The sequence below is a fragment of the Sturnira hondurensis genome, unplaced genomic scaffold, assembly GCF_014824575.4.
Source record: "Sturnira hondurensis isolate 20B ecotype Veracruz unplaced genomic scaffold, ASM1482457v3 Scaffold0000648, whole genome shotgun sequence".
Classification (NCBI taxonomy): domain Eukaryota; kingdom Metazoa; phylum Chordata; class Mammalia; order Chiroptera; family Phyllostomidae; genus Sturnira; species Sturnira hondurensis.
In genome coordinates this window covers 4,662,475-4,689,433 of record NW_028073279.1, presented here as the reverse complement: position 1 = coordinate 4,689,433, position 26,959 = coordinate 4,662,475, and the positions used below count along the sequence as shown (strand labels likewise).

The following is a 26,959-nucleotide window of genomic DNA, read 5'->3' as shown; positions in this document are numbered from 1 at the left end:
TCCTGAATTCCCTAGTTTTAGAAAATATTCGCAATAGTAAATAGGTCAAGTCTGTATTGTCTAGGGAACAAGGAGATTTTTGTTGTATGTTTTAAAAAGCAATCCTGTGAGAGCAGGGCTCTGGCTGCAGGTGAGTGAACATAGTTACAAGGGACTGTTTCCTTTTTCCTACAAGTCAATTGTGTCTTTGAAAGCGATTTTTGATAAGGATTTGAGGCTCCAATAAGTTTTTAGAAGCCAGACTTTTTCACCGGGGAGTTTTTCTGGGTACTTCAAAAGAAGATAACAATGCTTGAAAAAAGGGTCAAGTTTGAATAGCTGTTAGGAGGCTGTTAGAAGTGTGCTTGGAGACTCTTTCGTTTGTTTCAATCATGGCAAGTATTGGATGGGCAAGTACTGGGTGGGTCATTACGGAATTTACGGTGTACCTTGAAAGGCCTTTAGCTAGAGAAAATCCAAGCTACAAACTTGACAGATTTGGCCACGGTTTCTGTAAACAATCCCCACTACAATGCTGGCGTCCATCAGCATCACCCTAAGGACAAAGGGTGCTGGGGCTAGGGGGTTGCGTGATGGCGAGATCAAGGGCAAAGGTTGCAGTGAGAGGAGGCTATTTGTGTGGCCTATATGCAGATTACTGGGTTTCAACATTAAGCCAGCTTTTCTCTACGTTTTCCGGGAACCTCTGGTCTGACGTCACAAAAACGTCTGTGGGGTTCAGAGGAACAAGCAAGGCCACTTCCCCAGGGCACGGACTTCTGAATCTCACCTGCAGGGACAAACCACGTGGGAACGTGGCCTCCCGCAGGGAACAACGATCTACACCAGGAAGGGCGGATCCGGGGATGCTCCGAGCAACGCCTCCACTTTCAGCCTATGAGAAGCGGGCACCGCGGCAGACTTTTCACTCATTGGGTCGTGCTGGCTCCGCCCCGAGAGGATCTCGTCCCTCCCGCTCAAGTCTCAGCCTGAGTCTCAGCGTCCGGCTGTTGTCTGCTCCTGTCCCGTAGCCCGCGTTCCTTTTGCAGTCTTCCGCCTGTTTCTTCTGAGTCTCTTTCGAGCCCTCACGCACCAAGTTTCCTAGTTTTATTATTCTCGTTCTCTTCCTCTCTTCTTCCTTCGCAGCTTAGCATGCAGAAAAAAGACGTCTCCCCTCACGGTTTCCTGCCTAGCTTCCAACATTTCGCCACGCAGGCCATCCATGCGGGCCAGGAACCAGAGCAATGGAGCTCCCGAGCTGTGGTGACCCCCGTCTGCTTGTCCACCACGTTCAAACAAGGGGCTCCCGGCAAGCACTCGGTGAGCTGGGACTCTCTGGGGCGGTCCAGAGTTGGGCGGGAAAAGAGATGGTTTCCAAATTGAAAAGGCACCCAAGTAATTTATAAAATGGCAAACACATCGGGAAGGCACCCGGAAGGATTTTTGCTACACCTGTAATCCTCCTTGCAATAAAGCTTTTTATTGCATGGTCCAGTGATCATATTTCTTTTGATAAGCAAGACTAGAAGGAACAATCTGTCCAACTTGCCATCTAGATTTGGACTGAAATTCATGTGATTCTGGCAAATTTGCAGTTCATAACTGAGGGTCATAATTTCCTTGATTACTTTTAGCAATAACTGATGAAAATACAGTGAGTCAGATAAAAATTAAGGGTTCCATAACTCAGAATCAAGATCATTCCCAAAGCTGTATTCAATTATTAATAGTTGCTGAGTACTTGCTATGTGCTAAGTACATACTTACCTGTGCTATATCATGTGTCTTACATGTGTTGTCTCAGATAATCCTGACCACAGCCCTAGTTTGAACTAGGTTTTCATTTTTCTTATGAAAACACTTGAGATTTAAATACAAGTAGCCCAAGGCCACAGGGCTAATAAGTGGTGGAACTGGAATTCCAGCCCTGTTCTGGAACCCTGCTTTCTACATTGTGCTTTACTCAATAATGCTAACAATAATCTAAATCATTTAAGCAGTGTGGCTTAGTGATTAAAAGCACCGATCATATAGTCAACCCTGCACTAGGTTTGAATTCTGACACGACCTCTTCTGAGCTGGGTGACCTTGAGCAAAGTTACTTAACCTATTCAAGCCTCAGGTCGATTCTGTGTAAATGGGGTTAGTAACAGTACCTACCACGTAAGTTGTTGATGTGTATGTTAACTGCATGGTGCATTATAAGTGCTCAGTAGTTTGGTATTGCATAGTGTTCACATTTACAATTTTTTCATTTGATCCTCAAAACAACCCGGTTAGAGGTAGGACAGGTATTAATGCACTTTTTATAGAAAAGAAACTGACCCAGAGTGATAGATAAATGACCTGTAAGGTTTATGAGAGAGCCCTCTTTGTTAATCATGTACCTTTTCCCATTTGTATAGCATGCTTGATAGATCTTGGAGTATTAAAAGTTTCTGAGGTTCAGAAAAAAGTTAGTTAAATGAAATTTGTAGGTCCTAAACCTTGATTAAACTTTAAAAACCTCTTTTGTGTGTATGTTATATTAAGTTGAAGAAAATTCTTTTAGACTTAACCCTTTGTTTTGCCAGGTAGAGTTCTAAGGGCATTTCTACAATTGTTTTAGGATGCTTCTGGCTACTGTATTTTGAAGTTGGGACGTGTACACACACCCTGTCTTCCAAGCATGTGGCTTGTTCCTGGTGCAGGGTTCTGTGAATGTGTGGCTGCTGGAGCTTCATCGCCAAATTTAACCACGTAGCTGTGGTGTGAATCAATGTTTTCAGAAAGCCAGCAGGGATGTTAAAACCCATAAACTCCTCTTGATACCGTTACAAAATAAGAGCACTAAAGAGAATTTGAGGAGCTGAATGAGAAGCATCTAATTCTCCAGTTCCATTTGGAAAGTTATTGAAGGGGTCAGCGGTTTAGAGGTTAGGAATATGCTTCTAAAATATACTTCTCCCCTGGCCCCCCTGCCGCCCTCCCACCCCCTGCAACAAAGTTAAATCTCTACAGTGACTATTTGCAGAAGCATGGGGTACCTTTCTGTGGCAGTAGTCACATGAATTCAGACAGGTTTTTTTCCCCCCCTATCTGGTGAGTACAACTGCAGGTCACATCAGGTAGATGATGGTGTGGAGAGATGAGACTATCTGGAGCCCTATAAAATACATCTACTCAGTTTGTCAAAAACAAACAAACAAATGTACCAAACAACAAAACAAATATATTCTGGGAACTCCTGATTAGGAAATGAAGGTGTAAAGCATGGTTGTGTTTGTTATGTGCCGTAGTAGGCAGGGCAATTGTGGGGGGAGGCTGGAGGTGAGGACTGGAGGGCAGAAAATGATAAGATTTTTCCTCAATGTACAAATTCTGGGTTTGAGTTCTGGCTGTGACACTCTCTGTAAGATCTTTCTTTACTTTCCTCAATACAGATCACGAGGATTAAATAAATGACTGGATGAACACAGTCAGCATGGTGCCACACAAGTAAATGAACAATGCAAAATTTTAAATAGTAACGTGTAGAGCTGCTTTGCCAAGAATGACTCTGTTTTTCAAGTCACTTCTGTGGAGAATAATCTGATCCTTGAGCATTTGTAGAATCCATTCATAGCTTCGTTGGAAACTAAACAGAACTTGCATCACTTCTTAGGAAATGAAGTACAGGTTAGAATTAGCTTAACTCTTGTCTCAGATGAGTCCCTTTTCTTGATGTCCCCAGGTTAATGGGTAAGAAGGTAATGCCATAATAATGCTAGTGGTAAGGTATTTTATTCCCATATACAGATATTGAGTTTGACTCTGGGAGATGTTAAGTAACTTACCTTTTGGCTTGTGGCTCCTAAGTGACAGATAAAGAATTCTAATTCAGTTTGGCTGACTTCAGAGCCTCTCCACACCACTGCACTGTTATGCTTTTAATGGCAAGGCATGTCATAAATAAATAATAAACATTTATTTTGGTAGAATGAACCCATAGTTGTGGAGTAGTCTCTGTTATGACCCTGACAGTAAACTTAAATTTCTTACAATGAATTCTGACTTCTTTTCTTCAGGGTTTTGAATACAGCCGTTCTGGAAACCCCACCAGGAATTGCTTGGAAAAAGCTGTGGCGGCACTGGACGGGGCGAAGTACAGTAAGTGATTTCCTATTCAAAGTTTGTGAAGCCTGGAATCTATTCTTATATGTATGGATAAAATCCCAGAAGCACAGAATGTAGTACTGGAATGGAAAAAGGATGAGATAGTTCAAAACTGCTATTTTATTAAAACACTGAATTATTTGCCCAAGGTCCCGCAGCTGCTAAACCAGGCACATGTATAATTATTCGGTAAAAATAAATATGGATAGAGGCAAAATGGCAGAATTTTCCATTTGATATTCATGAAGTTATTCTTATCTGAAGCTGTCAGTATCAACAGATAAAAATTAACTAAGTTTTACAACACTACTTAAGAGAACATAAGCTTTCTTATATTCTGGTTCATTTACCTGAGTATCTGTGCCTAAGAATGGCAGCAAGATACATTCATACTAGGCAGGTGCCATTGATAGTGTGCTTTGAGAGGTTAGGGGTTAATCCTTGAATCTTGTATTTTTTTTTATAAGGGAGTGGATTGCTATTAAATCATTTTGTATGTTTTATATATAAGTAATACTAAATGAGCCAAAATAGTGAATAGAAAAATAAGAGTCTTAGGAGTTTCCTCACAGCAAAGAGTGTAGGAATTAGAAATATTAATAATGCAAGTTATTGGGTTTGGGATTTTGGGAAGGGGGTTAGTTTTCCCTTGGATGAGGTTAAACACAAAACTGCAGAAATTCAGTGCTGTGTGGGGAACACTGCTTTCTGCAGTGGGTATGAAGACTAAGTGTTCACGTGTCAGACACTTTTTTTGAGTGAGATCCAGAAAACATGGTTATTTTCACCTGGGTTTTGAAATCTAGCCTTTTATGTCAATTATTTATTGGACCATAGATCTGCATAGTACAAGACTGCAATTCTAACCTAAAATTTTCTGAGCTTTCACAATAATTTTATTTTTCAAATTAATTAAATTATCCCTTCTGCCAGTCACGGGGGATTTTTATTTGTTTCTTCAATATTTTATTTATTTATTTTTAGACAGAAGGGAGGGGTGGGAGAGAAGGAGAGAAACATCGATGTGTGGTTGCATCTAGTGCACCCTACTGGGGACCTGGCCTACAACCCAGACATGTGCCCTGACTGGGAAAAGAACCAGCAACCCTTTGGTTCATAGGCTGGTGCTCAATCCACTGAGCCACACCAGCTAGGCCCATCACNATATGAAGACTAAGTGTTCACGTGTCAGACACTTTTTTTGAGTGAAATTCAGAAAACATGGTTATTTTCACCTGGGTTTTGAAATCTAGCCTTATTATGTCAATTATTTATTGGACCATAGATCTGCATAGTACAAGACTGCAATTCTAACCTAAAATTTTCTGAGCTTTCACAATAATTTTATTTTTCAAGTTAATTAAATTATCCCTTCTGCCAGTCACGGGGGATTTTTATTTGTTTCTTCAATATTTTATTTATTTATTTTTAGACAGAAGGGAGGGGTGGGAGAGAAGGAGAGAAACATCGATGTGTGGTTGCATCTAGTGCACCCTACTGGGGACCTGGCCTACAACCCAGACATGTGCCCTGACTGGGAAAAGAACCAGCAACCCTTTGGTTCATAGGCTGGTGCTCAATCCACTGAGCCACACCAGCTAGGCCCATCACAGGCGATTTTTTAATATCAAGGTGTTCTATCGATATTTTTTACAGCGTTTAATGTGCACAATGCCAGCTATTTTTTATTATTTATTTTTATTATGTTTTTTCAACATGAAATCACATTTGTTTAAAAAGATTCTACATTAAAAATTAAAAATAAAATTGATTAAATTTATCAGATATACCTCGGGTCTGATTTTGAGTTCTGTTAAATGATTTGCTCAGTTATATATCTATATTGTTGATGAACCATATCTTAGCTCTATTCCTCAAGTTTGAAATTTCTTTAGAGCCTGATATGTTTAAACTGCAATTTAAATGGCAATTGGTCTTTTATCTCAGAATCTTTAAAAATATTTTTTTAAATTTATTTTTAGAGAGAGGGGAAGGGAAGAAGAAAGAACAGAAGAGAAACATCAATGTGTGGTTGCCTCTCATATGTCCCCTACTGGGGACATGGCCTGCAACCCAGGCATGTACCCCAAATGGGAATCATACCAGCGACCCTTTGCTTCACAGGCCCATGCTCAATCAATCCACTGAGCTACACTGGCCAGGGGTTATCTCAGAATTTCATTTAAAAAATTATTTACTTAAAGTGTTTCAGAGAAATGTTTTAACCAAAGCAAGATTATATATATAATTATAATTATATAATTATAATTATACAATTATATAGATTATATAATTATATATATATGTATAATTATATATATGTATAATTATATAGATATTTTGTCTTAGAAGTGGAAAAGGGGCTTTGCAATGGTATTCATCAGGGGACTTCTGGTGAATGACTGTGATGACTGTCCTATTAGCAGAGAGAGGGACATAAAGTAATGCAAGTGAATACTGTCGGTGTTTGTTACTTATTGGCCTGACCTTTTGGTGTGCTCTAACTTGGATTTTATTTTAGGTTTGGCCTTTGCTTCGGGTTTAGCAGCCACTGTGACTATTACCCATCTCTTAAAAGCAGGAGACGAAATTATATGTATGGATGATGTATACGGAGGTAGGTGACCTCTCAAATTTGTGTTGTGTCAACTGATATTTAAAGATAATAAAGTGGGTCCTTAATTATATTAACAATGTTGCCCAGATTATTGATTATTTATTATCTTTTGAAACTATATAATGTTTCCCAGCTGTCTCAGACCTGGTCAAAAAGGAGCGTCAATGCTTAGGTCCATGCTGTGGAACAGCTTACAAGAGAGACTGAGTAATAATAATTTTATTTAAGCTGTTGGAATGAGGATGTAGGGCTTGATCAACTTTTAGACATATTCTGCTCTAGGGAAGACTGTTTGAAGGGAGAATGTTCTAGTATAATTTCAATTTTTAAAATATATTTTATTGATTATGCCATTACAGTTGTCCCATTCCCCCCCTTTAGTTTATGTCCATGTGTCACAAGTTCTTTAGATTCTATATTTCCTGTACTATTCTTGCCCTCCCCACTGTCTATTTTCTATCTACTGTCTATGCTACTTATTCTCTCCTCCCTTCTCCTCCTACTCCCCTGTTGCTAACCCTCCATGTGATCTCCATTTCTATGGTTCTGTTCCTAATCTAGCTGTCCTCTTGGTTTACTTTTGTTTTAGGTGTGGTTAATAACTGTTGAGTTTGCTGTCCTTTCACTGTTCATATTTTTTATCTTCTTTTTCTTAGATAAGTCCCTTTAGCATTTCATATAATAAGGGCTTGGTGAAGATGAACTCCTTGAACTTGACCTTATCTGAGAAGCACTTTATCTGTCCTTCCATTCTAAATGAAAGTTTTGCTGGATAAAGCAATCTTGGCTGTAGGTCTTTGGATTTCATGACTTGGAATACTTCTTTCCAGCCCCTTCTTGCCTGTAAGGTCTCTTTAGAAATCCGCTGACAGTCTGATGGGTACTCCTTTGTAGGTAACTGTCCTTTTGTCTCTTGCTGCTTCTAGGATTCTCTCTTTCATTTTAATCTTGGCTAATTTAATTATGATGTGCCTTGGTGTGTTCTTTCTTGGGTCCAACTTCTTTGGGACTCTCTGAGCTTCCTGGATTTCCTGGAAGTCTATTTCCTTTGCCAGACTGGGGAAGTTCTCCTTTATTATTTATTCAAATAAGTTTTCTACTTGTTGCTGTTCCTTTTCCCCTTCTAGTACCCCTATAATTCGGATGTTGGAACATTTAAAGATGTCCTGGAGGTTCCTAAGCCTCTCCTCATTTTTTTGAATTCTTGTTTCTTCATTCTTTTCTGGTTGGTCATTTTTTTTCTTCCTTCTGGTCCACTCCCTTGATTTGAGTCCCAGTTTCCTTTCCATCACTATTGGTTCCCTGTGCATTTTGCTTTATTTCACTTAGTGTAGCCTTTATTTTTTCATCTAATATGTGACTAAAATCAACCAGTTCTGTGAGCATCCTGATCACCAGTATTTTGAACTCTGTATCCGATAGGTTGTCTGTCTCTTGGTCACTTAGAAGTATTGGCTCTGGGGCTTTGAGCTGTTCTGCTTGAGCCATAATGTTTTGGTCTTTTCATGCCTGTTACATATGAGGGGTGGAGCCTTAGGTGTTCACTAGGGCAGGGCGACCCAGTCACTGGGTTGTGACGCTGTATGTGAGGGCAGAGTCAGAGAGGGGCAATGGTGTTTGTTCCACTCTCACTCAGATTTCGGTCCCCTCTGCTGTTTCCCCCAAGCAAACTGGGCTCCCCTGGGGCTGGCTCCCGGGTGTGTGGGCCTGTGCACCCTCCAGGACCCTGTGGGTCTCCAACAAACTCTCTGTGAGCCTGGGAGCTTCTCCCGGCCTCTCGACCCTGAAAGTTTTTCCAATTGGTGCTTTTAGGCTTTAATTCCTTTCGCTGGGGCCCTAGCTTGTGCAGTCAGTTTCACTGCTCGCTCCTTTGCCTGGTTTATCTATGTGCGAAAGTGTGACTGCAGTCAGCCTACTGCCTTATGCACTCACGGGGTCGGCCCATTGCCACCACATGCCTGGGATCTGCCAACGGCCGCCTGTGCACCCGGGTTGCTCTGGCCACTTTTTCCTGCACGAACCCGTTCCGCCAGCCACTGACTCCACCACTCTTACTGGTCTGGCTGAATGGTTCGTTACTGTCGGACTTCTGTATAGTTCAATTTTCTGTGTTTTGGTTGCGTTTTTGTTACTAAAACTTTGTTGTCTTTAAACTTGGTTGTGCGAAGAGGCACAGTGTTTCCACCTACACGTCCATCTTGGCTGGAAGTCTAATTTAAATTTTTTACCAGCATTGGAGATTAACTGTTGCAACCCAGGTCACTCTCAAAATGGCTTAACTCTACCCATCCCTTTCCCCTTTCCCCCTTTTGGTTTTAGGGAATGTTTTGCAAATCTTTTGAAAGTTATGTACCCCTTCCTCGAAAAAGTTTATTTAAGATGACATCCCACGTGAGATGGATGTCACGTTGGATGTCAAGGGGCCAACTCCTTGAAGTGGGTCAATTGATCCAAATTTAAGAACTTTCTTTTTTTAAAAAAAATTATTGTTCAAGTACAGTTTTCTGTCTTTTACTCCCATCCTAGCCCACCCCCCCCAGTGCTCCCCACCTCCCTCCCATTTCCACCCCCCTTAGTTGTTGTCCATGTGTCCTTTATACTAGTTCCTGTAAGAACTTTCATTCTAAGAAGTTTAATTGCTCATTAAAATGGCGAGCAGGTAGGTAAAGAAGATAGATTGCTTTACCTTTAAGCAAGACTCATTTTTGTGTTTAAAACAATAGCAACCTTTCTTTTGCAAATTTATGTGTATATTCCTAATGCTTCCAGATAATTAAAATGTGATTTGTAGAATATTATTATCCTATTTGAAAAAGACTTAAATCTGTCAGGGGCTCACAGATCAGAAATTACAAGTGGCTGTATATTTTATCTTAGGTCTCTATTATAGTTTGTTGAATTAAAACGATAAAATCTTAAACCTTTTGTTACTTTTATAATGCATTATAAAAACCTCATGGCGAAAACAGCACAAAATCTTGAAACTTGCTGTTGATTTGCAACAGTTATTTATACTAGTTTTTAATCTTGTGTTATTTAAGTTCAGTCTCTATATAACATCAGAAATTCAGTGTAAAAGTTCAGAGTATTTGTTCTTGCTTAACTATTAATAATAGCAGATTTCCCTTTAAATTTTGCACACATAAAAATCAAATTCCATAAAAGAAATTATACTGAGATGAATTAATTATTCTCTTTCACTATAACCTCTAGTTTGATTTACATCATTTTTCTATTAAAGCTTTCAGAACCATGTAACACAAATATTGAGAAAGTACAAAGAATAATAAACAGTTTTTTTCTATTATCAAAGTATAATCAGATTAAAATTCATTTTGAACAATTCATTGACCTTGGTTCATTTATTTTAGATTTGAGTACTAGGAAGAAATTGTTAAAAAAGATACTGATGTATTGTGGAGCATGTCCCTTAATATTTGAAGAGTAGAGATTGTGTGTGTTTGAGAAACATTTTCTGCTTTATGCCACTTGCTGTAGATATCAAGTATGTTTTATTTGACTCTTTTAAAAAAATTATTAATTAAGTAATTTATTTATTTTAGATTTTATTTATTTATCTTTAGAAGGGAAGTTAAAGAGAGAGGGAGAGAAATATCAATGTATGGTTGCTTCTCATGCATCCCGTGCTGGGAACTGACCTGCAACCCAGGCATGTGCCCTGACTGGGAATCAAACCGCGATCCTTTGGTTCGCAGGCCCGCGCTCAGTCCACTGAGTTACACCAGCCAGGGCTGTTTTATTTGACTATTGAACTTAAAAAAAAAAAAGCCAAGCCTTATATTTTTTACAATAATATATAATAGCCAAACTATTTAAGCAAAGTAGAATTGCTCTTAGTTGTATTTTTCTTGGCCATTGACACTTCCTTATATTTTTAAGGTGATTTTATTTATAAGGTATAATCATTACAGTTCTTTTTTTTGAAAATTATTTTTTTTATTTATTTTTAGAGAGAGGGTAATGGAGGGAGAGAGCAGAGAAACGTCAGTGATATGTGAGGGAAACGTGGATCCATTGTCTTTCGCATATGCCTAACTGGGAATCTGGCCCACAACTCAGGCATGTGCCCTGACTGGGAATCAAACCAGCAACCTTTCAGTTTGCAGGCTGGCACTCAGTCCCCTGAGCCACACCAACCAGGGCTCACTAACATTCTTAATGATTATAAGGAATGAATATTCTTAACACAGTGTCCTTTTTATTTCATCTGATTCTCTTCTGCCTCAGGTACAAACAGGTACTTCAATAAGGTAGCATCTGAATTTGGATTAAAGATTTCTTTTGTTGATTGTTCTGAAATCAAACTACTAGAGGAAGCCATTACACCAAAAACCAAGGTACTCAGTTTTCAGTTTTGTCTTTTTCCCTGTGGTGCTTTGTTTTCATCATTTCTGTTACACAGGGGACATAATTTTTTGAATAACAAATTTTATTAGAAGCCATTGGGAACCATCAACAGGAATAAAATAGGTCTGGTGTCTCCTTAGTATTACAGCATAACGATCAGGTGCATAAATTTCAGAGTGGGTTTCAAAGTCTAATTCTGCATTGTAGTTGGTATGTGATTACTGGCAAAGAATTTAAACAAAGTCTCAATTTCTTCGTTTACAAAATGGGGGTAATTGTACCTGCTCTACAGAAAGGTGGTTGTGTGAATTAAATGAGATGAAGCATATGAAATGCTTAGTACAGTTCCCTGTACTAAGTGATAACTGTTAAAAAAATTTCTTTGCAGCACACAATTCTTAACTGCATTACCAAGCTAGTATTGGTAACAGAAGTCATCACAGAAATTGGGTTACAGAAAAGGAAGCTTGCCAAGCCCCCTGAACCCTAAGTATAGTGGCTTTTTAAGGCTTCTTTGGGATACTTCAGCAAAATAATAGAAGTAAAGAATGGGCCACTAGCAATCTTTAGCCTCCATCCTTGGGAAGCTTGTATGCCACCGGAAGGTGTTTTGTGCCTTAGTGAATGGCATATGTGGTATTCTTTCTTGGGACCTCATTTAAATTCTGCGTGGGTGAAAGAAGGACCAGTTCTTTTGTAAGTCAGCCCTTTCCAACTTTTTGCTAATGATTAAAAGCTTTGAATTGTACTCAAGATTATATTGCAGCGACTGCTAAAAATTGAAAGTTCTTTTCACACAAATATGTTAAAGATTAACACCAGGGTGAACTTTGAATGAATAAGGTTTATTTTCAAAGGGACTTTTTTTTTTAATCTTTCTTGGAAGAAAAGATACTTGTTAAAATAGTTGGTGTGTCTTTCTAAGGAAGGAAAGCAAATAGCATATTAATTCTTGTCAACAGAACTTTATGTAGTGTCTCTTTAGCAACTTGAATTAATATTTTTCCCCTTGAAAAAGTAGATTTCTTGTGTGTGAATCTACTTTGTACTCATTTGCTTATTTTTATTTTAGTTGTTATTATTACTTTTAAAGATTTTATTTATTGTTAAAGAGAGGGGAAGGGAGGGAGAAAGAGGGAGAGAGAAACATTGATATATGAGAGGAACATCAGTGGGTTGTCTTTCACCACCCCCAACCAGGTACTTGGCCTGCAACCCAGGCATGTACCCTGACCAGGAATTGAACTGGTGACCTTTTGATTTGCAGGCTGACACCCAACCAACTGAGCCACACCAATCAGGGCTAATTATTATTATTTATTATTATGTTTAATAATGAGTGGGAATAATAAATATTGGCCCAGAAATAATTTTTATAGATTCTTTAATAATTCAATTCTTTTACAATATATATTACTTTAACTACCTTATTTTTTCCACAGTAAATCCCTAGAGTTTTTGCCCATTTATATGTAATAAAAAAAGAAATATTAACTCTTAAGAAACCAATAGATAATGTCATTCATTCAATAAGTGCCACCTTGCTTAACACATAGACTTCTTTTTTCTTTTTCAATAGCTATCCAGCATCCACTGTGTGCCTGAATTGTGCTGGAGTTTGCAGTATAGAGATATGCGATATTCTCTCTTTCTTAAGTGAGCTGTAGCCAGGTTTTGTGTTGTGTATGTGTTACTTTTCTCCTTTACTCGAAAACCCAAGTTCTTCAAGTCCTGGGCACTCATTTTATAATTTCTAGTGCATCTGGCATTATTTAAGTTAATATTAAGGATATTTTTGGCATCATAGAGGGTAATGTTCTTTTAAAAGATTCTAGGTAATAAAAATACCTTAAACAATACATGTTTTCTTTGACAATAAAATTTGCACACACTGAATTATGTCTTTGGAAGACATCCTCTTTTGTTATTGATCTGCATACTCTTCTGCTTTTATGCATGTTATCTCATTTGATCCTTACAACAGCTCTCTCAGGTAAATATTACCAACCCCATTGTACAGACCAAGAGTTTGAGGACTATAGAGGGCAAGTTACTTAGCTGTGACCTCTCAGAAACTTATGGGGGCTCAGATTCAGCTTGGAACCTTTCAACTTCATCATCCAGGCTCTCCTGATGTAGCCTCTCAGACAGTTACAAGGTATGGGATGTATGTTTGTACAGTGTTTTTCATAAACTCTTGTCATTTACTGAATTATTTTAGCTTGTTTGGGTTGAAACCCCCACAAACCCTAACTTGAAGATAATTGACATTGAAGCCTGTGCACATATTGTCCATAAGCATGGAGACGTTATTTTGGTTGTGGACAACACTTTTATGTCAGCATATTTCCAGGTAAATGCAAATAAAATTGTTGGATGATTGGTGGACTACGCAGACAACTGTAATTGGGTTAAAGAGATATTGACCAATGGGAGAAAAGACCCAATTCTAATTCTAATTCTACTCAATAACTATGATTAGATATTATGAGTGTGAAAGTGATTTTAATGTGAACAGGTCCTTCTTTTCCTTAGCTTAATATCTTGTGTGGGACTTTGTGTGTTTTAAATGTTGTCTTAATTAAAGCTTTTAGGCTTTCTTACGATGTGTGAACTCTCCAAAGATGTGGCCTTATTTTGTGATTGTATCTGTCAGTGCTTTGCACATGTAGAGACTTGATTGTTTATGTGCTGGTTACAAGTTGGTAATATTATTTTTTCAGTCATCCCTGATATGGTCTTATCTGACCAACCTTCCAAATGAAAGGAAAAGAGAGTCTGTACTCAGTGACATCTCAGTGTATGTCACACATATTACTTCTTCATTTCTCTCCCTTCTTTCTAAGTTTCTCTTCCCTCAGCACCTATGGATTATGCATGACCTTTGCATAGCCCTTTGCCTTATTTGTATTACGAATTTCTACCGTGTGTTTCACATTGTAGCTATAGGTATTTAGAGTGCTCCTTTTAAACTATCTTTTCTTTTTCCGACTATGCCTCTACATACATCTATCCCCACTCCCAAAGCTTCCCATTTATTTTTCATTTCTTTCATTTTTTTCCTCCTATTTTTTCCAGATTCTTCTTCCTTTCTGTTCTATTTTGCTGCTTTTTGTAGATAGTCTTGGGATCTCTGTAACTGAATTGTTGTCTGTCCCACCCCCTCCTCAGTTTCCTTCTCTTTCCTCTGTGCACCCTAACTTTGTTTCCTTTCCTCATTAGGAGTTACCTTCTCCCTGCTCTTTCCTTCCTGCCTGTATGTACGTTGTGGTCCTTCTTATTAAACTTCCTGTAGTTCACCTTTATTACAGAGTTCCTGAAACCTGGGTTCATTTTCTTCAGCTCTTCAGTTAGGCCCGTGTTTACAAGCTCAGTTGTTTACATTTCCCTCGTGGCGTTTCCAGTGCGTGAAGTCCACTCAGGCTTCTGCCTTTGGGTTACTTACTGGCTGCAATTTATAAGCCTGTTCTTCACCTGCCTTCGTTTTATTCAGAAGGCATTACCATGCTTTATTCTCCTTCCCTAAAATACTCTTCCTGGGTAAATTGCATTCAGATAGCTTCATGGGCTACTTATCTTCATGATATATGTGGTTGGGGATTGGTTTCAAGGACCCCTATGGACACCAAAATCCATATTTGTATATAACTTATGCGCTTCCTCTTGTATACTTTAATTCATCTCTAAGTCATTTAAAATACCTAATACAATGAAAATGCCATGTAAGTAGTTGTTATACTGTATTGTTTAGTGAATATTGGCAAGAAAAAAAGTCTGTACATGTTCAGTACAAATGCAACCAATTCAGGCCTAACTACATAGTACCTGTCAGCAACAGTTCAACTTTTTTCCCAAACATTTTCCATCCATGTTGGGTTGAATCTGTGGTTGTGGGCCACTGCAATAGAATTGACTGTATCTTGAGCTGCTTCGTGTATGATCTTGTAGCAGAAACCTGATAAGGTAGCCTGTTTCTGAGTGAAGATCTCCTGGCATTAGCTGTTTGTCACAGGTGATGTTCATTCTTAGATTCTTTGTCTCAGTTTCTTAGCCCATGTACCACTGACTGTAGGCCAGTTGATACAGCATAGGATTGAAAAGGCTGAGATACAGAGTCCTGTAAGAGATGCCATGAATTGTTATAGCTTGTTACTCATCAGGCTTGGCCCTTTTTCTCCTATTACTATTATTAAATAGGTCCAGTTTTTCTACCTTCCTGAAGCCCCCATCACATTGCTCATGACAGAGATGACAGTTTGCTTTATTGCAGTCTGGATTTATTCCAGTTGAAGTAATCAGAGTCACATTGTTTCTAGGCAAACACATTGTTTCTAGGCAAAAGATTCCACAAAGTACATCTTTTGAAATGGTCCTCTCACTGTTTTATCTTCATTAAAACTGGGTATATTCTCTTTCTTGCCTGACTTTTGTCTTCTGGATCTCCTATGGGTGTCACAAAGGCAAAATGGGCAGAGTTTCAAGCGTAAAGTTTCAGAGTAGGGCCTCTGGATTCAGGTAATTTCGGTGTGAGTTCTAGCTCTGAGTAATCTGTTTTGTTTGTCTTTGTTCCTTTTCTTCATCTCTATAGAGTCATAAAAGTACTGATTTCATTGAGTTAGATGAAATACAGGATCTGATACAAGTAATGCTTCTTTTTTATTACAAAACCTTTTAAAAAATTTATTTATTTATTTTGAAAAATAGGGGGAGGGAGGAAGAAAGAAAGGTAGAGAAACATTGATATGAGAGAGCTCCATCTATCGGTTGCCTCTCACCTGCCCCCAACTGGGGACTTGGCCCGCAGTCCAGGCATCCACTGGGAATCGAACCGGCAACTTCTCGGTTCCCAGGCTGGCACTCAATCCACTGACCCACACCAGCCAGGGATACAAAATCTTTTATTACAAAATCATAAGCATGTAATCCTGTAACAGAACAATATCACACTCAAGCACACCATATGACATTTTAGGTGAAATGTTCAAATTGTTGTCCATCTCATGTGAGACATTCGTGTGCCCTACCAGCCACGCTCAGGCAACCATTACTTCTGCTGGACCCTGCATTTTGCACAGTGCTTCACTGGCTTACGCAAAACATTTTACATGGTTCTTGGCACATAATGAGATCAGCAGAGGTTAGTTCTTTCGACCATAGAGTTTACAGAATATTTGTCCCGGAAGGGACCTTAGACATCATCTAGTTTGACTCCATCACTTATTTTAAAGAAAATATAAATGGAAAGATGTTGATAGTATATTGTTTAGTGATAAGGTGATTGCAGCAAAGACATTAAGACTAAAGGGTTAATCTGCAGGACTGAATCATAAGAATGCCAACATTTCTGCTGTAGGTAATAAATTTAGGGGCAGTCAGCAACTCTCTAAAGAAACAGTTTCAGAAGACCTGCTGACCTGAGTTTATCTGCTATTCCTAAAAAATTTGTGCCATTGGATTGGCTGTTGGGTCCGATACTTTATATTTTTATTTGGGGGAGGGTAGAAAGGGAATGATTATATCAGAGATCCTGGAACATTTTAAGGTGTACATATTTTTTAAAAATTAGAATAAGAATGGTAGTCGTAATAGCAAATAGGCGAGTAATGAAGCATATTTTCAAGTGACTTCTTATTTAAAATAAAAACATTTGTTCTTTTCAGCGACCTTTGGCTCTGGGAGCTGATATGTGTATGTATTCAGCAACAAAATACATGAATGGTAAGATATGCAGAATCTGTACTTCGAATGTTCTCTTCCACGGCTGGATGAAAGCAGCAGAGGGCTTGCATTTTGATCTTTTTCTTCTATTATTATTCAGGTTTTCTCTGTGACCCTTCTAGAAAGTAAAAAATTATACTTTGATTAAATATGAGATTTTATTTATGGCAAACGAAAGTGTGCTCATGATTTATAAGCAGAAGATTCAAACTTACTCTAAGAGATTATGCTTTTATCCTGCTTACAGCTTAAAAAATATTTACTTTTTATATGATTTTTAGTTTATCATTTCAAGTATAACTTTTGCTATTGTCAAATTGTATAAAGTTTATTTAAACTTACTCTATAGGGTTTTTTTCCTCAGAGTCTTTTCAAGTGAAAGTCATATTTTAGAAATTATAAATTGGTGAAAAAACATGCATTGTTTTGAACAGTTTTTGTTTTGTTTTAGGCCACAGCGATGTTGTAATGGGTTTAGTGTCTGTTAATTCTGAAAGCCTCCATGACAGGCTTCGATTCTTGCAAAATTGTAAGTATTAAAAGGTCTGGATTATTTTATGCTCTCAAAGGGGCTATATTTAATATTTGTGTTTCCACTAAATATTGTGAAAGGATAGCATTCTACTAATTTGGAAAGAAATGACAAATAGAGGTAAAAAATTAGTGGGAAAATTGGGTTATAAGGATATGGCTAAATCATTACAGGACTTTACAACATGACACACAGGATGAGTTGTTATTTTTCAAATCCATGTTAATTTTGATTATAATGTACAGCCCAAGTGAATTTTTAGTTTCAAGACTTAATGAGGATATTTTCTTTAAAAAAAAAACCACCCAAACATTTGACATAATGGTTTTCTTATACTATATTTTTATATCTGGAATTGTATTGAATATTCAATAGCACTTGAGATATAAACTTGTACTTTTCAACAGATGTCTGTGCATCACTTCCTGTTTAGATTTTTTAGTTATTTCAGTATAGATAAGAGTTATTTAGAGAGACTTTGATCAATTATTGCAGTTTGACAGACACATAAGATACAAACATAATTAGGGATACAAATGCCCTTCTAAGAAATCAGTATTAAAATGACAAAGGAGGGAAAACCAAACCTAATGCTTGGTGGATTTCATGCATTATGAAAAAGTAGGAGTGTGCCCCATGTCCTGGCAGCACGTAAGGTCACAGGCTGCTTTAGACGGAAGCTAAATGCAAGGTCAGTAGAACGTTCAGTAATTGGAGGAGCTGAGCGGCTTTTTCCCTCTATATCGTAATACTTTTTCAAAGAAATACAATTTTCAGCTATGTGCAGGGTGTCATCTTATTTCATAGAAAGGACTATTTATGTTCACCTCTGAAAAGTTGCTCTATTGATACATAGGTTCAAGATAGTCATTTTCCCCCTCATTTTAAAGCCCATTTCTCAGCATATTTTATCCTTCACTTTCATGCTTCTGATTTACTATATTAATCCCTCCCCCCATCCCCAATCCCTCCCCGCCCCCCAAAAGGAAAACTCCTGGATTGGGTTTTGTAGCTGGCTTCTCCGAGACACTATAATGAAAAAGAGGGGTCGGAGAAATGTGTGGGTTCTTACCTTCACACTAACCCAGGATATGTTTATTTTTCAGCTCTTGGAGCAGTCCCCTCTCCTTTTGACTGTTACCTCTGCATTCGAGGCCTGAAGACTCTACAAGTCCGAATGCAGAAACATTTTGAAAATGGAATGGCAGTTGCCCAGTTTCTGGAATCAAATCCTCTGGTGGAAAAGGTTATTTATCCTGGTATGTTAATCTGATTTCTAAGCACATATTCTTGGGATTGTAAGGATTATCCTGAGCATCCCGTGTCTATAACATTTATTTGCGAGTTAGGTGCCTCGTATGTTTTTATGCCCTTCACTAATGGTGGCACACTGCCGTGTGCCAGGCTCTGTGATGGGCCTGGTGGTGAAGAGGGTATACCTGGTCTCTGGCCTTGTACTGCCTATAGGGTAGTGGATGCTCGGATGTTAAGAAATTAGTCTTACGCATTAGGTTAGCAATTTTCAACCTGTTTCATCTCATGGCACAGATAAACGATTACTAAAATTGTGCAGCACACCAAAAAAATATATCTTTTGCCAATCTGACAAAAAATAGGTACAATTTTGATTCATTCACATTGGGTCACTATTGTTGTGTTGGCTGTTGTCATTTTTTATTTGACAATCTAAGGGAAAAAAGAGGTCAGTGCCTCTTACTAAATAATCAGGTATGGGTAAAGCATGTTTAAAAAATTCTTGCAGCAACACTGGTTGGAAATCGCTACATCAGATATTCCTGTGATGGTCTTTAGCTTGCCGGTTTCTTGTACCTATTTCAAGATTGCAACATTGTAGTTTCCAGTTGATTTGCATATAACCTTGCTAGTCTACTATTCTACATTAGCTCTTTTTAAAAAAAAAAATTATTTATTTGTCTTTAGAAGGGAAGGGAAGGAGAGAGGGAGAAAAATATCAGTGTATGGATGCTTCTCATGCATCCCCTGCTGGGAACTGGGGCCTGCTGGGAACTGGGGCCTGCTGGGAACTGGCCTGCAACCCAGGCATGTGCCCTGATGGGGAATCGAACCTCGATCTTTTTGTTCATAGGACCGTGCTCAATCCACTGAGCTACACCAGCCAGGGCTATGTTAGCTCTTTTATTTGACTTAGGTTGGAACATGATACATCTCAATTTGTGACTTGACACTTAGTTCCAAAATTCCCCCAAAGCTCTCTTACTTCCTTTTTGAATTCCTTCACATCTCACAACCTTTAGAAACACTCATGTGGAATTACCAGACTTACATGTTACTGTTCGAATTTGTTTTACCAGTCTTTTAAACTGTGGTGGTCTAAAGTAAATAGTTACTTTAATATCTTTTAGGTATCTAGCCACATAATCTTGGGTATACAGGAGAAACAAACCTGATCCCTACCTTCAAATAATTGGAATAAGCCAAGACAGAAATATGGGACAGGGCAAAAGTAGTTTTATAGCAGTGAGTTTCATGTAGTTTTACATGAAGCAATTTATTCTTATTATTTATTAATTATTGTATTATTTTCCATGTGAACAACTGTGAACCTTCTTTTGCCTCCCCCTGTACACAGGAGATTACATACCCTCTATGTACTGTAGCTAAAGAAGTGTATACTTTGAGTGAAGGAAGGGAAGAACGTTTGGGGCTGTGACCTGAAGAATAGGTAACACTTGTTTACAAGGCTTGGACAAGCTGTTTCAGATTCATTTGTTAAATTCTAATTGCCAGCTGTGGATCAAGCTTTGTACTAGTCACTGGAATCCAGTGATCAACAAACCATTGATTTCTCATGGAACTAGGCTGGTGAATATGACGGACACTAAGGAAGACAAGCAGAAGGATATACTTGACAAAGGGCAGGGCAGTCAGTGTGGAGAATGTTCTGGGTTATGGAACAGCAGGAGAAAAGGTCCTGAGAGGAACAAGCATTTGGTACGGCTGGTGTAAAGGAGGCTGGGGTGGCCAGAGCGTGGAGGGCGTGGGAAAGACGGGTCCCGAGGAAGCTAGAGAGGGGAGACAGGAGCCAGAGCTGGCAGCTGGCAGTGACCATCATGCAAAGTTCATCGTTAGGCTTATTTGTGGTTTACTTAAGCCAGCAGTGGTTTTTCCCCGTGTTCTGAAATTACATGTTTGATTCTAAAATGAGGCTTTATCACAGGGCTGCCCTCTCACCCGCAGTATGAGCTGGCCCTGCGTCAGTGCACTGGGTGCCCCGGGATGGTCACCTTTTACATTAAGGGTGCTCTTCAGCATGCCGAGACTTTTCTCAAAAACCTGAAGGTAAACTTTCTTCTTTTTCCATTTAAAGTCATTTTTACTTACGAATTACAGTTGACATGCATTAGTATATTAGTTTCTGGGGCACACCCCAGTGATTAGATATTACATAACCTACTAAGTGATCAAACCAATTAATCTCTCACCCATCTGACACCGTACATAGTAATTGGAATATTATTGACTATATTTCCTGTGCTATACTTCAGATTTCCATGACTCTTCTGTAACAACCAATTGGTTTTTAAATTGTTGAGGAAAGACATAGCAGTTCATTATCTCTAAATTAATGGCTTGGAACCTGCAGGTCACACCCACCAATCTCTCCATCATGACATGAATTGGGTTAGAAAACGACTTTGGTATGGCAGCAGATACCTGAATATGTTAACTTATTTAACTCTCCAGATATGGCTATCAATGTGAGAGAGATGCAATGTTCTATTGCATTGGTTTCAAATTTATTCAAAAGTAAACCCCCTTTCCAAAGGAAATATTATATGAGACCTCAAAGTAGTGTGTTTAATGCACTTGTCTATGCTGAAATCTAGCCTAAGAATGGCTTTGCCTCCCAGGCTGCATCTGCCTGGGGTGAGGGAAGGGAGGTGTGCGTCTAAATTTCACAGTGGCAGGATGTTCTCAGGGGCCCTGAGGGAGAGAGAGGGCTATGACACCATGTGCTGAGGTTGCACTGACCTCATGCAGTGAACTTGGAGTGTTAAGTACTCTGGGTCTAAAGAATAGGATGCTACCAGGTGAGTCAAAGCCCTACTGATGTCTAAAATTTGTTTACTTCTAAAATCAGAAAGATGGTAGTGTATATTTAATTGAATATGACTGTGAGAGAAATTTTGAAATAGTTATAGAACTCTACAATACTCTAACACTAAATACAAAAACTGAGTTCTTTTTTTCTTCTATTCCGGGGGGGAGTTAAATGGATATATTAACTTAATAAATGGTACATACCAATGAGTAAGTGTTTAGACACTCAAATATTTCTACTTAAAGGGTAACCACAGAGGTAGGTCTCAAATGTAGCAATTCTGAAGTTTTAGAACTCATATTCAGGATCACTTGATTATAGGGCCAAATTAGGAAGGTATAGGAGATTTGCCTTTATGATTTTTTAATGTTTTAAAAGTTTACACATGGTATGTCTAATTAATGAAATTGTTATGGATTTTATTCTCATTTTTTCTCTTTCTTGCCGAATTTACAGTTTCTTCATAATCGCTATGTTCCACCCTCTGTTCCAGGGCCATTTTGTGAAAAACATTTATTTTTAGTTTTTTGCATTTTTATTTTAGTAGAAAATCTAAATTAATATTTTCTTTGCCATAGTTATTTACCCTGGCTGAGAGCTTGGGTGGATATGAGAGTCTTGCTGAGCTTCCGTAAGTATATTTTTCTTTCTCTTCCTATTTTAACTTTGATGTGAGCTTTAATGATCATTTGGAAAAGGAGTATGATAATACCAGAAGTAGTTCAAGATACTTAATGATCAGGACAGTGGGGTACTATCTGATGAGGACAGATTCTACCTCCACAGAATGGAGACACCGATGAAATCTGAAGGAGGCTGCTGATCAGTGTCCTCCCAAACTTTGCTTCTACCCCTGTTCTGTCTGAAGGAGATTCCAGCGGTAGTTGTCTGGTGGGCTTTCTGGTCTTTGGCCCAGGGCTCCTTGTTTCATCGCATTCCGCCCTGGAAGGGAGGTTGGAGACTGCTGGAAGGGCTGATTTCCAGGCTCCCTGGCAAACGAGGAATGTGTCTCTGATGAAACACCTCTATGCCTTGATTGTCAGATAGCACCACATATGTTTTTTTTCTGTTCAACCTCAAGTGGCTCCATGTTTGCAAGGTAAACCCAAAATCCACTTCTTACTCCTGGACCTTCACCATCTGACCCAGTCTGTTAATTTAGTTTTATTAAAGCACCAGAGGATATGAGAATATGAAGCAGCCTAAGATTAGGCAGTACAGCCCATTATTTTACTGACAAGGAAATATATTCAGAAAGTTTTGCCGATGATTACTCAAATGTCACATGGGAACATGTTAACAGCTTCACTCTTGAGGCTTTGCAGTGAGGGGAGCCAAAAGCAGCCTGGATCTGGATTTGAGGTCTGTTCTATCAACTACTTAAACTTGAACTTCAGTTTTTTTAATCTGTAAAATGTGTTTAATTAAACTAGTGATTATTATATATTGAGTACTTGTCCCTTCAAGCATTCCTGAATTATGTCTCGGCTTCATTATATGTTACTGTGACCATACATTATAATTATTGCAGGGGGTCAGTCAACAGCATTACCTAATCATTTTTTAAAGGATTTTGTTTATTTATTTTTAGAGAGAGGGGAAGAGAGGGAAAGAGAGGAAGGGAAACAGCTGTGTGTGAGAGAAATATCGATTGGTTGCCTCTCACATGCCCCCACTAGGGACCTGGCCTGCAACCTGGGCTTGTGCAGGGATTGAACCAGTGACTTTTCAGTTTGTGCACCAGTGCTTACCCCCCTGAGCCACACCAGTCAGGCCACCTAATAATCTCTAACTGCACTAAATGCACATGGTATGTTTTTGTATTTTCATTTCTATAAACATTTTCTGGAATAACTGTGTTCTGGAAGCATTGTATAGAGGGATTACCAAAATTTAGGCACATTTTCTGCAATCTCACAGTAGTTTACCACTTCTGGGGAGAGTTGGGAAACTTCACAAAGTTAAAAAAAATATGATAACCAAATAATGATTCAAGTAACTAAGATAACTTTGATGGGTTTTGTTTGTCTTTCAAGGAAATGCCTGCTAGCAAGTCTGGGTGCACAAGAGGGCACACTCAGCATAGGAAATTGCATTATTTTTCATAGTAATGAACTGTGTGTTACTTTAAGGCCAGTTTTTAAAATAAACCTTCCCAGATTTGTTTAGGGATTTGGTTTAAAGTTGCTTGGTCCTCAGGAGCTCCAGCGAGGCCATAACCCCGATGCCGGTAGACAAATGAATTTAGGTCAGAGCTTGTCTGTTCTATCGCCCTCCTTCTGTGTCTCCTGACTTGGCTGCAGCTAGTGTAGCGTTGCCGTAAGGGAGGGAGGAAGCAGAGCCACTGTGCACTGGGCTGGTCTCCCAGCCTGAAAACATGTATTAATTTTGTGACCTTAGAAAATTTACCTACCTTCTCTCAACCTCAGTTTTCTCAATTGTAAAATGTGGATAATACTGGGCCCAGCTCTTAGGGTTGTTGTGACAACATGAAGAAAAGTAATTCCTAAGCTAGTGCCTTGACTCATATTAAGTGCCCAATAAAATGTTGACTACCATTATGGATTATTTTTTATTAGCCACCTCCTACATTAGTACATTCCAAGTACTTGCAAGTGCTTGTTATATGTTCCTTTTATTAATGACTATGACAAACTTTTGAGATAGATATTATATACAATATTCATCCATTAAAAGTGAATTAATGCACATAAATGGCCTAGAGTACCTGTCTCACATTAAACACACAATAAGTGATAGCTACTGTTGTGCCGGAGGAGGAAGTCTACTGTCATGGACAGGGTAAGTTTTACAAGTCCACATAGCCAGTATGTGGAGGGGCTGAGGTTCGTATCCAAGTCATGTGGTCTCGGGCCTAAGTTGTTTCTACCTGTGTGTGCTTATTTTAAAGGGATTAAGAGCCTGAAAAGGCTGAACCTTTTAAGGAGGATGTTTGTGCTAAAACTTCATTAGAGTGATCAAATAAATCCATTTATTTTGACCGTGACTGAGATTTTCTTTCCATGGGTCTGAAGTGAGATGGGAGAAAGCAGCTTAGGTGTTGATTTTGCTGACAGCGTGCAGGGACGGGCTGAGTGTTGGAGGTGATGCATGTGTCAGGGCTCAGAAAGACTGTGAGCTTCTCTGTGACAACTCAGCCCACAGAGATTTCTCCCTCCTCTGAACTCTGACAGTCCTTGTTGTCATATGGATTTGGCATTTGCTGTTAACTATTCTGTTTTGTGAATTATCATAGTCTTTAGCTCTTGCTTTGTCATCTAAGGTAAAGGAAATGTCTCATTCTTCTTGGTTTCCCAGTTCCATTGTGCCTGACCCATGGTAGGGGCTCTACCTTAACACCTGGGTCATGTGCCAGAATTCCTAACGCACACTAGCTGTTACTAGTGACCTTGGGTTGCCTTTTCCATATGTGCCTCAGAAGGCCCAATTCTGGATTGATCCATTGATTCAGAGAAAATTAATTCTGGCCAGCTTTTGGCCTAAGAGGTCCCTGGTAAGTCCAGCTGGTTGGTCATAGGGTATATGATTTCTGACCAAGGCTTCATTCAGGTAATGTGTTAACATGCACACCCAATGGGCTGTCTTTTCCTCCTGCATGGGGTACCTGGCTGGCACCTTCAGTGGACTGAGTGTACCTTACTGATGGTATAAAAATGATAAAAGATCTTGGATTTCAGTTAAAATAATGACTAGAAAAGATAATATTAACAATTTCTTATTTTTGTCTGTGGAAAATTATAGGCACATGAAAAATTTGATACTTAAAGTAGAAAAAATTTAAAGATAACTGCAACTTAGGAGACAAGACTATGCCTCCACTGATAGAATATAGTGATCAAAAATTTGCTCACTCTTCCTTCCAGGGCAATTATGACCCATGCATCAGTGCCTAAGAGCCACAGAGATATCCTTGGGATTAGTGACACGCTGGTTCGACTCTCTGTGGGCTTGGAGGACAAAGAAGACCTATTGGAAGATATAGATCAAGCTTTGAAGGCAGCAGTAAGTTTTAGTACTTTAGTGTTTGTGGGTGCATGTGTGTGAGGGTATGTAATTACACTTGGGGGTAGGGATCACTGTATTTATAAAGAGAGGGTTTGCAATGAATGCTTAAAAGTATTCTCTTCTCTTCCTACAATAAACACGGTGTATAAATATGCAGGGAACTCGGTCGAAGTCCAGATTTAAAAGGTGATAGTATTCAGGAAAGAGTCCTTAGAGAGGAGGTGAAGTTATTGCCAGCATGTTTAATAACCTACTTTCCTTGTGCACTGTCATTACAGCACCCTTCCAATGCACATTGAGCCTAGCACGTTGAACTGCTGTGAGAAGTTGCTTCCTGAGAGATCATCAAATCTGGATAATTCAAGGGACCATGAATGAACTTCTGCAGAATTTTCAAGTGAAAATTTTAAGGCACCTCATTACCTTTCACAGCTATAATCCTCCAGGGATCATCCCTGTTGAAAACAGTTTCCTCTTATTGTCATTGACAAGTGAATTCTGTTAGTATCTTTTTGTTAATTTTGGTACCCATTTGCCTCTTAAGGAGGTAAAATTTGGGTTGCTTTTGGGGATTGTGCTCTTTTTTTCTCATAGCTTAAGATTTGTATTGATCATGTTTACAGTATGGTGATAATTCACTTTTGGTGTTTTCTCAAGAATTTAAATTATTAAATGAATGTTTTTAAATCAAGTGTGATTTTTCACATTGTTGAAGATGGCTCTTCAAGCAGTGGTTTGCTCCTAATTGTGATAAGCCAAAAATCAAATGCTTGTAAAGTTTATTGTGAAATTCTACAGATTTAAGGTTGTGTGCACTATTTTTAAAAATAATTATAATTATTAAATGCATTCTATTGTGATATTTCTACATCATGCAAATTAATTGTATTCCTGGGCCCTTTCAAAGATTTTATTTATTTATTTTTAGACATAGGGGAAAGGAGGGAAACAGCAGTCTATTTATTGGTGGCTGGTGGCTTCTTGCACATCTAAAGCAGGGGGCCTGGCCTGTAACCCAGCATGTACCTTGACTGGGATTTGAACTGGCTACCTTTCAGTTTGTGGGGTGATGGCCAATCCACTGATTCATAAGAATCAGGACTAGGGCCTTTTTAATTCTCAGTTCTCAGAGGCCTCAGCCACCCCTACCCTAAGTTAATTTTTACAAATTCAGTTGTATAACTATTATACTCAAAAAGTGTTTGCAAATATAGCTGTAAATTCTATACATAGTAGGTCAAAATCCACTTTTGTAGAGAGAATGCCTTTTAGGCTTTTTTGTGAAGTAGATGTGAGGCTAAATAAATTCTTAATAGAGAATCTTATAATTTAAGTGCATAGCAAATTATTGTCAATAACTCATAGGTCAAATAATTCCATTTTAAAAGTTGTTTTATACTAAAAGCTTTCAGTTATTTGTTTGCTATTACTATTTGTTCCAGTTTTAAAAAGAGCATATTGAACTTGATTAATAATAGTGCTGCATAAGAGGGGAATTCAT

General features: G+C 38.6%; 1 protein-coding gene across 1 annotated transcript; it reads left to right on the top strand.

Annotated features, from left to right (window-relative positions):
- The first annotated feature begins 935 nt into the window (after positions 1-935).
- CTH (cystathionine gamma-lyase) lies at positions 936-26,278 on the top strand. The gene is made up of 12 exons (XM_037042513.1): positions 936-1,299; positions 4,026-4,107; positions 6,635-6,730; positions 10,979-11,088; positions 13,320-13,451; positions 16,759-16,816; positions 17,268-17,345; positions 18,455-18,607; positions 20,548-20,669; positions 22,011-22,063; positions 25,317-25,455; positions 25,737-26,278. Exons 1-12 carry the CDS (start codon positions 1,132-1,134, stop codon positions 25,755-25,757), a joined length of 1,212 nt encoding a protein of 403 aa, XP_036898408.1. The 5' UTR covers positions 936-1,131; the 3' UTR covers positions 25,758-26,278.
- The last annotated feature ends 681 nt before the right edge of the window (positions 26,279-26,959 follow it).

Bases quoted from the DNA above. Each gene is read 5' to 3' on its own strand.
- CTH (XM_037042513.1), top strand. From the start codon at position 1,132: ATGCAGAAAAAAGACGTCTCCCCTCACGGTTTCCTGCCTAGCTTCCAA. The intron at 6,731-10,978 runs GTAGGTGACCTC...CTTCTGCCTCAG, and splicing joins TATGGATGATGTATACGGAG to GTACAAACAGGTACTTCAAT. The intron at 16,817-17,267 runs GTAAGATATGCA...GTTTTGTTTTAG, and splicing joins AGCAACAAAATACATGAATG to GCCACAGCGATGTTGTAATG.